Here is a 12,822-nt window from a genome sequence, read left to right on the forward strand (position 1 = left end):
TTTTTTACCTAGCAAAAGTTTAACCGCTTGTTTCGGCTGTGGAGAGATGCATCTTGTTTTTCGTTTGACACTACTACAGCACCCATGTAGCAGCAGCAGTAGCAGCCGAGCAGCAAGTACAGATTAAGCTAGAAGGATGATTTATCTTATTATAAACTAGCAATTTATTATTGTTTTGTGCTTCATATGGTGTATATTTCTTGAAAAGGGCCATGCACCACGATGTCGATTACTCTTGCCTGGTCGAGACAAGGCGGTCTCCAAGCCGCGACAAGCCCGCCTGTGTAACCCGGGCTGGTTTGTTGCCCTGCCAATTTTCTAAATTGAGCAAAAAAAAGTCTTTTTCGGGATAGGGCTGAGGGTTGATGAGAGAGAGAGAGAGAGAGAGCCACTTTTTATACCTGCGTCCTTTCCATCACTCCCTTCACCCACAAAAAGGATAGGTTTTCCCCCCCTTCTTTTTCTCTTTTGTTTCCTTCTTCTTTACTTTTCACCTTACTACTGCTACTACTACTACTACTACTACTACTACTACCTCTATTACGGCTACTGCTCTCTAATAATGTTCAAGTACACATTGCTGCTGCTGTCAGCACTCGTCAGTGCGGCGCTTGCATGCGAGCCGGAATGTCGCCACGGTCTTGCTCATGCATTCGCTGGCTTCTACGGCCCTGTTGTCGAGCTCGCGGTTGGAGATTTACAAAACACCTTCTCCAACACGCTATTCAATCTCACTATTCCTACACAAATCTCAGCGACGGTGCCTGACGACGTCCTGCGGACAGGCGTCACCAACGGCTTATCTGACACGCTCCAACTGTTTGTCAACGAAGCTACCGGCAAGCCGCTCGAAGATGGTATCTTTTCTGTCATGTTCTCGGAGGAGAAGCCGTTCAAGGGCGACTGCAACCATCCTGCTCGCTTGACACGCAAAATGCCTCCTACCGGAGAAAGCTGGTACAGAGAAGAATGTATGTATTCTGTCGCTTTTCCTTATTGTTTTTCCTTTGCTCTTTGTGGCGATACATAGTATGCGTAAGAAACTTATACTCGCTGTTATTACGATAGGTGTAAAAATGGACTACATTTGCGGTAACCCACCCTCCATTTGCCATTTCTTGGACGATGTAAGTCGTGTAAAAAAGAAGCGAGTCTCTTCACAAAAAGCGTCAGTGGATACTCAAACGAATATGGTTTTCTTTGTTGATATAGGTCAAAGACCGGATCGTTCGACGCATCCGCACTCAACTCGAAGGCTACGCAACGTTCGACAACGGGTTCCTTGTGCGCAACGTGGTGCAGACGGTAAAGCAGTCGACGCGCGGGGTCATGGAAAAGTACGGAGCAGGCTCAATGGTAAACGATCCAAACGTCACTTCGTTCATCAACGGGCTTATCAGCAACGCAGTGCGGTCGCTGGATATGTGGGCTGCGTTGGATGTGAAGCAGCTGTGCAACCGTGCGCACGAGACGGAAGCGTGCCATGGCTGGGACGAACAAATCATTCCCGAAATATTAAAGTGGCCTTAAAGAAGAAGAACGCACTTTGTTATCCTTTTATCCTCCCTTTGCTTTTCCTAATACATCACCTTACCCCACTCAACTCAACTCATCCAAAGCCATGCATCCTTACCACCCACCCACTCTACTACTACCAGCAGCACTGACAATACACACACACACATCAACACACATCCACACACTATATAACCCCCATCACATGTTCCTTCAAATCCGCGTGCATTCTTTTTTCTTCTTTGTATATTTTCCAAGACTTCGTTGTTTCTTCTTTTTTTTTTCACTTTTTCGTTACTAAACAAAATAAAGTTATTCGGGCCCGTGACAATACGGGGCAATGCCCACTTGCTCAGCTGCGTTGCACCACCAACAAAAATGCGTGTATTTTTGGATTCGCAAGGTCTGGTGGAAGAAAGGTTATTCAGTACGATGCACTTGTCGCGAAGGAGGCGAGCACAGAAGTAGGGGAAGTTTCTTCCAGCAACTACCAAGAGTTCGCTCTCCTATAATTTTTCGTGCATGGTCGTGACGTGCCCTTTTTCGCACGATTGTCAACTCCCTTCGTCGTTGCAGTATACTGCTGCCTACAGCTTACACATAGAGTTAGAGTTATTGTAGACTGAGTACTACTGACACAGATTATCCATACATGCTTATATTACGCGTGTAGTAGTAATTGATTCATCTTCACGAGCAGGTCGGCACCTGATTCCTCCCCGGTCATCGATCGTGGGCGACGAAGCATGACGACATATACGCGCGCTGGACATGCATATAAAGTAACTGCGGGAATCCTCTGTATTCTCAACAATAATGCGTATACATTTTCAGCTACGCCCCCGCCATGGTGGGCCGTAGGTATGGGTCGCCACTACTTGGTTTTTTCATGCTAATGTAGTTGTTGGAGTTTCAAAGTTCGTGTGGCGTTTAGAACTTCTTTCTTACCTTTCTTTTCAACAATTTTAAATCATGAAAGCCAGCTGAATGATTTGACTACAGTGCTGACAAAAGCGAGAACGCGTTCATCGCCTGTAAAACCAGCACAACTTGAAGACCCAATGAGGGCTATCAATTATAGACACGTGCAGATCGACGCGGCAGAAGAGGGTCAACGCATCTGATAATGTCACCTAGTTTTCTGTTGTTTATTATTTACATATATATATATATTTATATCTCGCGTTGTCTTGTTCGAGTAGCCTGCAGAAATAATCCACCCAGACACAAACTATGAATAAAAGCTTTCTTGACGCAATACACTATTCTAATCAGAGCACTTTTCCCGCAGTAGGGTAAGATGTATAGTAGTAATAGGTGTCTCTTTAGCTGATTCTCTGATGAGACAGCAAATCAGAGAAATGAGTAGGGTGACTTTGTTACAACATAGTTTCACGTGACATATATGCTCCTGCCTATTTTTCATCCTGCTCAGTTTTCTCAGGATGTAACCAGAAAATCCGCGGATGATTATAATAGCATCTACATCATGATCAGCTACAAACCAGTAATTCGTCTCCTTTGTTGAAAAAAACCATTATACTGAATATACAGCTTCCCCTCTTGAGTACACGCAATACAGTAACAAACATGAGAATCGAATCACAAGATCAAGCTGTTCCAAGTCATGTATGTAGCGTCTACAATAATGATTGAATAAATTACGTAGGAGATAAACCCATGAGGACATCGAATTCACTTCTTAGTTCGCAAACTTTGCTGGATATAGTAGTCCATCCGAATCTTCTTGTATATTAAAAGCTGCGCGAAGGATATAGCCAGACTTGAAAAGCCAAACAGCATGATGGATGAATTAAAGAGAAGCAAAGATTATAATAGGCAATAACAGCGGGTATGTATGATAACAAGCATGGCAGCTCGATTTACATATCCTAATATCTACCGTGGTATGTATTACATAGTGAAATGCGTTCTGGCAATGAGTTGTCATAAATAGTTTTCTCTTAGTATACACCCATTTTGGGGTCTTTGAGGGCCTAAAGTCAGAAACAAGCAATGTATCCGATATAACTTTCGTTATATTCCCATAGCTCAATACAAGGAGCGTCTCTAAATATGTCATTATTAACGTACATACCAATATTTGGTAGAAACGCTGTTGATGGATATGAAGACAAATTAAAGCTCCATAAAAACGAATTGCAGTCCGCCCACATCTTCTTCGCGCTTTCCTTCTTTGTAAACGCAAACCACTCTCATCCCACCAATAAACAAAATGGCAACGGCATATATGCGACCTCGAACGATTGAGGTGCCCTTACAGCATGAACAATTGCTGGAGGTTACCTGTGAAGATCTGCCGCCCAATCCAGTCGAATTGACTGATATTTTTCGACAAGAAAGCGTCTCATTGACATATTACAGAATGTTGGCGGTAAATCTTTTGGGAAGAAGCAGCCTATTATATAACCCTACGAATATACTCATTCGATCCCTATATGTTTGTTGTTTTAGGTCGAGTACTATCATCAAAACAAGCTTCCTCAAAGCATTCAAGTTTTAGATGCGTGCATCGAGACAGGTAAAAAGGCATATAAAAACAGCTTTATTTTGACATTTTATGATTCATCTGCTAAACAAAAGAATAAAATAAATAGCAAACGAATCGCCGCATACGCAACCACGACAAAAGCTGCCACTATTGACGCTTCTTGCAACACTCCATATGCGACTTGCCAAGTCAGCAGCGGAAGAATCCGAACAAAAGTCAATGCTTGAAAAGGCGTCCAAGTATATTCAAGAAGCGGATCGCATTCATAACCAATACGAGCAAACGATGGTCCTGAAGGGCAACCTGTACCTCTTGAAACGCGACATTAAAGAAGCTTCAAAAGCTTTTGATAACATTCTCAGCATTCGACACAATTGCGTTCCGGCACTGCTCGGCAAAGCAAAGATACAATATCACTTACGCCAATACAAAGACGCGCTCAAAAGTTATCAAACGGCACTCGTCCATGCACGACGCAACTTATCTGCAGCAGAGATACGACTTGGCTTGGCTCAATGCTACGCACAATTGGGAATGACAAACGAAGCCAAGGCAGCATTGACGCGTTGTGTACAGCTTGTAAGCTCACAAAGAAAATGGGATCCAAATTTACAGTTCTTTGTCGCGTGGTAGGAAAACTGAATATCTATTACAACCGATTTAGGGTCATATTGCCAGTGCTACTGCTCTCGCTTTGCTTGCCATTATCGAACTCAATCAAGCGAAAAAGGTTTCAGTGGATTTGACTAAGCGCGAGAATGCGCTTACAGAAGGTCTCGCCTATATCCAGGAAGCCCATAAAGTCGACCCTAAACACCCGGTTGTCTTGAACATGATGGCGAATCACTTTTTTTTGACAAGAGATTTTGAAAAGGTATGAGAAGGAAAAAATAAGTGACGATGATAAATCGACAGAAAAATTATTATTTAAATTACTGATTCCGTTTCTATTGTTTATATGCAGACGATCCAAAGTGGTACAAAAGCTTTGGACTCGGCGTCAAACCGCGTTGTAAAAGCCGAAGCAATGTTTCAAGTCGCACGCGCTCATCATCAGAAGGTATTAATATGTCCCTTATCGTATGAGAACAGGAGAATTGTTGTATACTAGTATGGACAATGGACACTGAGAAAAAAATCAATTAGCACGAATTCGATGATGCGTTCACCTATTATCAACAATGCTTGGATGTAAACCCAAATCATATCTTAGCACAGTTTGGTATAGGCCAAATGCATATGAAGAGAGGTACATTTATTTTGGCAAAATTATGGGGTAAAGAACTACACCTATTAAGCTGTCGAATTTTCTTTTCCTCAAGGTCATCATGATGTTGCCATACCTATTTTTGAAAAGCTTCTACAGGCAGAACCCGGCAATGATGAGATTATGAAGGTAGGATACAGTCATAATATTTAGATTACTTACTGGTCGGGGGGGGGTGCGGCACAAAGATAATTTAACAGTTACTGATCATCCCTGTAGATTCTGGGTTCCTTATATGCTGCATCTGGAAAAGAAAAAGAAGCAATGACGCTTTTTTCACGGATACTCGAAAGATCCACCAAAGATCCAATGCTTGAGCTCGAGACAGCTGTTATATATCAAGAAAAGGATCAAAAGGTGGCACTGACCCGTAAGTGAATAATTCATTGATCAAGTAGGAGGAGATGGGGAAACAGCCTGGGTGAGCTCATTCTTTTTCAACAAAACTTTTAGACTACAAAAAATCATTGGACTTGTATGAGAAGAACGCCGAGGATAAAGAAATTACCAGCCAATACGACAGCGTCAAAGCCGAAGTTCTCAACAACGTTGCCGTCATGAACCACACAAACGGAATGTTGGAGGAAGCCGAGAAATATTACAGTATGGCCATTCAAGAATACGAAAAACACGCCACTGAAGATACCAATGACCTAGAAAGCGATGTCGACTTGAAGTTAACCATGACGTTTAACCTTGGACGACTGTACGAAGAAAAGGGTGATGTTGATAAGGCATTGACAATCTACAAGACATTGACGGAGAATTACCCACATTACTTTGAAGGTATGGTTTCATTGCAGTATATTAAAACCATGAAGGCTAGGATACTTTTATCTTGATACTAAACGTTGATGGATATGGACTTGAACCAAAAAAAAAAAACTATCAGCACATTTGCGATTGGGTGCAATTACTCGGTTCCGAGGTCGTACGGATGAAGCAATCGAACAATATAAAGAGGTGTTTGATTCTGACGACAAGAACCCTGAAGCCTGGATTATGATTGGTCAGGCACAGGCCACCATCAATGAGCGGTTATGCAAGCGCGCATTTGAAAAGGTGTTGAAGGACTGTGACAAGAATGACGTATATACACACGTGGCATTGGGAAATTACCATGCTTCTGTTGCGAGGGAGCTCAAAGGAGACAAGAACAAAAAACAGGTACGGTGATTCAGAATAAAAGAGGTAGAACAAAGCTAACTAATTCTTGCTTCATTACCTCGGTGATATCCAGCGCGCTGATTCGTATAAACTTGCCAATGGATTCTTTTCCCAAGCCCTCAAGCGAGACCCGAAAAACACTTATGCAGCAAACGGCTTAGCCATCATTTTGGCTGACAACGGCCATATCGATCAAGCCCGTGATTTATTCAACCAAGTACACGAATCCGCACCTAGCAACCCATGCATTTCGGTCAACATTGGACATATATTTGCTGAGCAAAAGCAATTCCAACAGGCAGTGGTTATGGTAAAAAAGACGTCAACATGAAAATATACCCTACTTGAGAGACTAACTTTTATTTTTGCATCTAGTACGAGAATGCCATCAAACGATACCGCGACGAAAAGGATACAAACTTGTTCCTATACCTGGCACGCACACAATTCCTTTTGGCAAGATCCGAAAAAGATCCAGTCATCATGCTCAAATCACTGCGTAACTCTGAAAAAGCACTAAACTTGAACCCGCAAGACAGAACAACGCTCTACAACATTGCCCTTGTCCAACAATCCTATTGTCAATTATTGGCAGACTTACCAAAGGAGCAGCGCAAGTCGGCGGATATGCGACGGGCCATGCGTATTCTAGACAGCAGCCGAGGTATCTTTAAATCTCTGGTCAATGCTCCTCAACAAGAACACATTCTTTACGACCGGAAGATCGCAGAGCAGCGTGAAAAGTATGGTGAGACTGTTCGCAACCAGCTGGAGCGCAAACTGCGAGAACAAATCGATCATGAAGAAGAATTGGAACACAAGCGACGAAGCAATATTGATAAGAAGAGAAAGGCAGAGGGAGTGAATGGTCATTCACATGAAGATGAGCCATCATCAAAGCGTCAATCATAAAAGCATATATATTTTGTAAATAATAGTCATCATGAAAAGAAAAAGGAAACGTTTTATCATATCATACGATTATTGTAATATACAAGCAATGGTATTATTGACTTTTAATTGTTCATTATGGTTGTCGACAGTACTATTGTCGGTTGCGATCACGGATAGAGAAGAACATGGGACCTAATTCTGCGAGCCAGTATGGATCTACCGACGTGACACATTGCATGAATTCCTTTGACGTCAACACCAACTCGTGATACACAACGTAGTCTGGTGTAAATCCTGCTCCAAAGAGTGCACTGGTTGGATGCAGATGACATTTCATGCCGCTTCTGCAGTTGACATATTCGCCAATACCCTTGAGTCTTGCAGCTTGATGGAAATAAGCTGAACAGATACATTTTCTGAAAATATCGTTACATGACAGTGTAAGCAATACAGACGAATTTTTTTTTCGGTTTCTGGTTAAAAGTAATCAAATAGTAGTAAGATATAATGTACCTGATGATGTCCCAATCAGTACCGCAAGAAACATATGGCATCTTTACGGATTTCATAATGTCGATCAGCTGTGATCGAACTTCTCGTGCTTTTCGCATAGCCTTGGGGTGAATGAAATGTTTCTTACACCAGTCATCTCGATAACTATGACCAAAACGTAGCAGAACAACGAGTTAATAAATGCTTTTTTTTTAAAATGATAAAATCGAAACTCACCTGTTACTCTTCCATTGCGTATAGACATGAAGAAGCGTAAGATGGTCACTTTCTGGTACAAAGAACTTTTCACGAGCAGCATCACTTTCTTCCATGCGTTCCTTGGGTCGATAGAATACAGAAGGAACTGAAAGCATAGATACGATGGTCTAGTATAAAAGGGCAAATGAGAAGCCATGATCTAACTATCTCGCCTTCCTTCTTTAATAACTAGCACTTACCACAACCTCTGCAGTACAACCCTGCTCCTCTGCAGTAATAAGCATTTTTGCAAGAGAAGGATCAAGTGGAAACTCGTTCATTTTTTGACCCACCTCGGTCAAGTCGCTGTTATTATCAAATGCACCCAAGATCCACAATTGATACATCGAATTGAGAATATTATCCTATAGCGTTATAATTTTTTTAAGTATATTTCCAATAGATACATGATCAAAATCAGTGCTTTTTACCTGTGGGGGCGGATCCATAAAGTCAAAATCCAGCAAATTCTTGACACCAAGACATTTTAATTGCAAAACGACGCTGGCAAGGTTGGTACGCTGAATTTCTGGAATTGTATTGAAGAACATTTCGGTTCGATAGGCTTCTTCTGTGTATAATCGATATGCCACACTTTACAATAACAACGGGAATTAGTATTTCTTTTAAAGGAAAAGAAAGACAAAATGATGCTAGTGACTTGGTACGATTCTTACCCAGGGCCAGTTCTTCCTGCACGACCACTTCGCTGGCTACCGTTTGCTTGACTGATAGGTGTAACCTGTAGTGCATCCATACCAATTCGTGGATTGTAAACTTTGAGCTTACAATAACCGGTATCGACCACGTACATAATACCATCAACTATATACATGGACTAGGTTAGTAAAGATGGGTTCTTGAAAGACAAATTTGCCAGCAAAATCCAAATTACCAGTCAACGATGTTTCTGCAATGTTTGTGGCGACAATAACTTTTCGTGCGTTATTTTCGGACCGTTGGAAAATCTTTGCTTGGAGATCAGCGGGAAGTTGTGAATAGATGGGTAGAATAGCGAGTGGAGGAGGATTCTCTAATTGCTCGAGACGTTCTACATAAAAAGATATCTTAGCCAAATACACGTTCGATAACCTAGGACAACGTTTTCCTTTTCTAAAGTAACCAAATTCTACTTACCTCGTAGTACTTGACACGTTACTTCAATATCTTCTTGACCCGTCATGAAGACCAGAATATCACCGGCCGGCTGTGATAAATGGATGGCGAGTGTCTGCTTCACGGCACTGTCGACATAATCTTCGCATGGTGTCTTGCTAAACATGACATCGACGGGGAAAGTACGACCAGGGATATGGAAAGATGGGGCGTTGCCAAAGAATTGTGAGAACTAAAAAAATGACTTTTTAGTATAGAGTCTAAGCAACAAGAGCATTCTCTCTACTCACGATCTAGTATATTTATCACTTACTCTGTCTGCATTCATAGTGGCCGATGTTACGATCAGTTTAAGATCGCGCCGTCTTGCCATCACTAGAAAATGCATACATACTGATTAGTATTTTTTTGGGACTTATTGACATCTTTGCTAACGGTTTTATCCGAAATATAAACGTACATTTCTTTAAAATACCCATCAACACATCAGTGTTCAGTGCACGTTCGTGAGCTTCATCCATGATAATGGCACTATATTGATCAAGATCTGGAGTACTCATTGATTCACGAAGCAGAATACCATCCGTCATATCTAGATAACACCAGTATGCGTTAGCGTGCAATTTAGTCGACTTTTTTTTTCTTTATCACGTATTACATTTAATAAGAGTGCTTTCCGTAGTTTGATCTTCAAAACGAATCGAGTAACCGACAAGGTCGCCGAGTTTTGCCTAATTGTCATTAAATTTTAAGCATCTCATCGCATCATTTGTTCTCAGGTTTGTTACTACTTACGCCAACTTCCTCAGCAACACGCTTAGCAACAGACATGGCTGCCACACGACGAGGCTGGGTACAAGCAATTTTGCCATAGCGAGTGTAACCATCTTCATGCAGGTACTGCGTCAACTGCGTTGTTTTACCTGTAGATAATACAATGAAATATTTATTAATCAATCCTTTGCTCCAGCTCACTCAAAAGCTTGATAAACTCCATCAATCTATCCGCATACTAACCAGAACCAGTTTCACCGACGATAATGACCACTATTTGTGACGCAACCAAGTATTTTTTAGTCAACGAGTTAATTTCAAAAAACATTATATGTAAAACTTGTGAAAGATTCTTTGTTACCTTGATTGTCACGCACGACGCGCAACAATTCTTCGCGAACGGCAAAAACAGGCAAGAACTCTCTTTGTTCACGCATCGATTTTGTTCTTGCAAATTCACTGGCTGCTTCTGAAGTCTTCAAGTGCGAAGCAAACTTGGAATCACCCCTTCCATCTCCTTCAGCTTCTTCCTCTTCTAATAAATGTATGATCGCTGTTAGATATCGATCCATAATAATGATGATAATATTCAACAATGTATGCATATTTAGTTTACCGTTCGATTCCTTATTTTTAACACCCATCACATTGCCCAATGTGGTTCCTGCCAGCTCAAACTTTGTAGCCTTTGCACGCTCTGCTTGCTCCCGCTTTTCTCGAACAAGTCTGCTGCCTTTTTTTGAAAGAATAGCAAGATCAGAGGTGGGATCTCTTACATGTTGTACTGCTTCTAACTGCTTGGTGAAAACAACACGCCCGCTTAAAAATGGTGGTTTAATATCATGTACAAGCACGTGAACTCGGTTCTAAGTGTTTTGGTAGTGCAAGATAATTAGTTCCACATTCATTCAAATACAATGTCATACATGTATGCACTTAAACAGAAAACTGTTCTGTATGGATACGCACCTCGCTATCATCATCAAAATCGGTATCGATTTCTCGCCGCTGTGCCACACCACTACTCAACATACGACTTGTTTCCCACATTTCGGTATCGCGATTGTATTGTGCTTGGCGTGCAGAAAGCTTCTTGATCTGCTTTTGCTCCAAAGTTTCTTCCTTGAGCTTATTGGTAGCTTCGTATTCTGCAAAAGGATTATGTGTCTCGTCCATTGCCTTTATGTAACAACATCACGAGCATAGTATAAGTCGTTGATTCCAATTGCTTTCGTTTCACCTCCCAACATTTACTGTTTCCATTCTTATATCTAATCACTTACTCCGGTCTCTTCCATGGAATACCAATCGCGATCGAGCTGTGCTTGTTCTTCTTCCCAACGTCGTCGATCATCTCCACTGCCAGTATACTCTTCAGGATATTCCAGCGCTGTCTCATCATATGCGGATGAATGTACTGCGGGTGTATCATATCGTGAATTTGCTGCTGATCGACCACTAACATATCCACTATCGTATCGTGGGTCGCCCGGGCCGCTGGATCGACCCGGTGTTCCAGGTTCTCGCCGCGGTGTCATTGATGACCACTGGCTACGCTTGATCAAACCGCCACGCCGAGGCGTTTCTGATCCCTCAAAGTCCTCACGTCTCCGTCTATGACTATCTCTTTCATCCCTTGTACTATCTCGTCTCGTATTATCTGAATATAAATGTTTGTCAATTCCAATTTTATATATATCAGTAAGCAACACATGTTCACGGCAAGAGGATTACTACAATCGATCAAAACTTTGTTTACCTCGCTCCCTATCTCGTCGTCTTCTGCTATCCCGTCGATCTAATGCAAGATCAATATCATTGTTTGATGAAACTGGAGGGGTTTCCATTCCTGAGTTACGATAATGTGGTCGATGTTTGCTGATTTTTTCTGTACATAATAACAGTCGTTTCATTGACTTTAGCATGATACACCGATAAATCCAATCAAACTATTAGGGTCTCTTCTTTACTAACCATTATTATCAGTTTTTGAAGATTGTTGATCATCATCATCCCACGAGCGAGACATCACTTTGGGCTTTTTGGACGATTGTTCTTCCGCTTCTGCTGCTTTTTTTGCTGCTTCAGCTGCTCGCTTCTTTTGAGCCAGCTTATCCAATCCAAACATGGATGCTCTTGGTTGAGGTGCTTTAAAGATGGGTCGTTGCTATGTGTGGTAAGGTTAGAATTAGGTCAGCTCCAATTTGTGTTCTTTGCATAAATTTGCAACTTTAACGATGATTTCAGCATATAGTATACACACTTCGTCCGATTTGGATGATTTGTTGCGAGTTATTAAACCACCAGGGAGGTTGTTACCCAACATGAGCACTTCGCCTTTGGTTCCGTCCGAGAATTGTTGTACTCGGTCGCCGGATCCGCTACTTTCGCGAGCGCTTGACTTGATCGATTGCAAGTGGTTTTGAATATTGTTGAACGTTTCGAGTAAGAACTCTCGTTTAAATCGACCAAAAGTTTGACATGCTAATTCAATTATTAAAATAAACATAATGTTTGCGAATATGGATAAGTCAATTACAGCTAATCTAAGAAGGCACTTGAATCGATCGATCAAATAGTTAGCTAAGCAATAACTGAAGGATTATATCTACCTGCCGCGAATCTGTCGAAATTCTTGTCGTTTTTGGCAAGTTGAACTACTCGTTTAGCAAGTAAATCGTTTGGATTTGTAAGATTGAGCGCACGGGAAAGCTCGATCGCCAAGTCATGCGTAAACTCATCTACCGATTCACGCTTGTCGCTCATTTTGTTCTCTTGACGTGCAAGAGAAAAGTATCAGCAAGATAGACAGTTTTAAAGCGATTTT

General features: G+C 41.6%; 4 protein-coding genes across 4 annotated transcripts; 2 read left to right on the forward strand and 2 right to left on the reverse strand.

Moving 5' to 3' along the window:
* Positions 1-496: 496 nt before the first annotated feature.
* Positions 497-1,955, forward strand: BDB00DRAFT_822069 (uncharacterized protein). Its single transcript, XM_053123446.1, has 3 exons — positions 497-971; positions 1,069-1,127; positions 1,213-1,955. Exons 1-3 carry the CDS (start codon positions 563-565, stop codon positions 1,528-1,530), a joined length of 786 nt encoding a protein of 261 aa, XP_052979935.1. The 5' UTR covers positions 497-562; the 3' UTR covers positions 1,531-1,955.
* A 1,687-nt stretch (positions 1,956-3,642) lies between these two features.
* Positions 3,643-7,463, forward strand: BDB00DRAFT_822072 (uncharacterized protein). The gene is made up of 12 exons (XM_053123447.1): positions 3,643-3,910; positions 3,991-4,057; positions 4,134-4,606; positions 4,692-4,901; positions 4,992-5,087; positions 5,174-5,276; positions 5,350-5,423; positions 5,514-5,664; positions 5,748-6,080; positions 6,187-6,461; positions 6,535-6,771; positions 6,837-7,463. Exons 1-12 carry the CDS (start codon positions 3,752-3,754, stop codon positions 7,371-7,373), a joined length of 2,715 nt encoding a protein of 904 aa, XP_052979936.1. The 5' UTR covers positions 3,643-3,751; the 3' UTR covers positions 7,374-7,463.
* Positions 7,440-9,087, reverse strand: BDB00DRAFT_361751 (P-loop containing nucleoside triphosphate hydrolase protein). Its single transcript, XM_053117081.1, has 6 exons — positions 8,783-9,087; positions 8,537-8,699; positions 8,306-8,470; positions 8,085-8,233; positions 7,869-8,012; positions 7,440-7,771 (listed from the first exon to the last, which is right to left on the reverse strand). The coding sequence occupies exons 1-6, from the start codon at positions 8,938-8,940 to the stop codon at positions 7,507-7,509; spliced, it is 1,044 nt and encodes a 347-aa protein (XP_052979937.1). The 5' UTR covers positions 8,941-9,087; the 3' UTR covers positions 7,440-7,506.
* Positions 8,915-12,799, reverse strand: BDB00DRAFT_361726 (P-loop containing nucleoside triphosphate hydrolase protein). The gene is made up of 14 exons (XM_053117080.1): positions 12,608-12,799; positions 12,259-12,479; positions 11,970-12,162; positions 11,755-11,883; positions 11,279-11,655; positions 10,965-11,174; positions 10,612-10,861; positions 10,357-10,530; positions 10,239-10,268; positions 10,017-10,144; positions 9,880-9,952; positions 9,682-9,813; positions 9,535-9,596; positions 8,915-9,453 (listed from the first exon to the last, which is right to left on the reverse strand). The coding sequence occupies exons 1-14, from the start codon at positions 12,759-12,761 to the stop codon at positions 9,235-9,237; spliced, it is 2,352 nt and encodes a 783-aa protein (XP_052979938.1). The 5' UTR covers positions 12,762-12,799; the 3' UTR covers positions 8,915-9,234.
* Between the last annotated feature and the right edge of the window lie 23 nt (positions 12,800-12,822).

The sequence above is a fragment of the Zychaea mexicana genome, assembly GCF_025766255.1.
Source record: "Zychaea mexicana strain RSA 1403 chromosome Unknown BDB00scaffold_34, whole genome shotgun sequence".
NCBI classification, from domain to species: domain Eukaryota; kingdom Fungi; phylum Mucoromycota; class Mucoromycetes; order Mucorales; family Lichtheimiaceae; genus Zychaea; species Zychaea mexicana.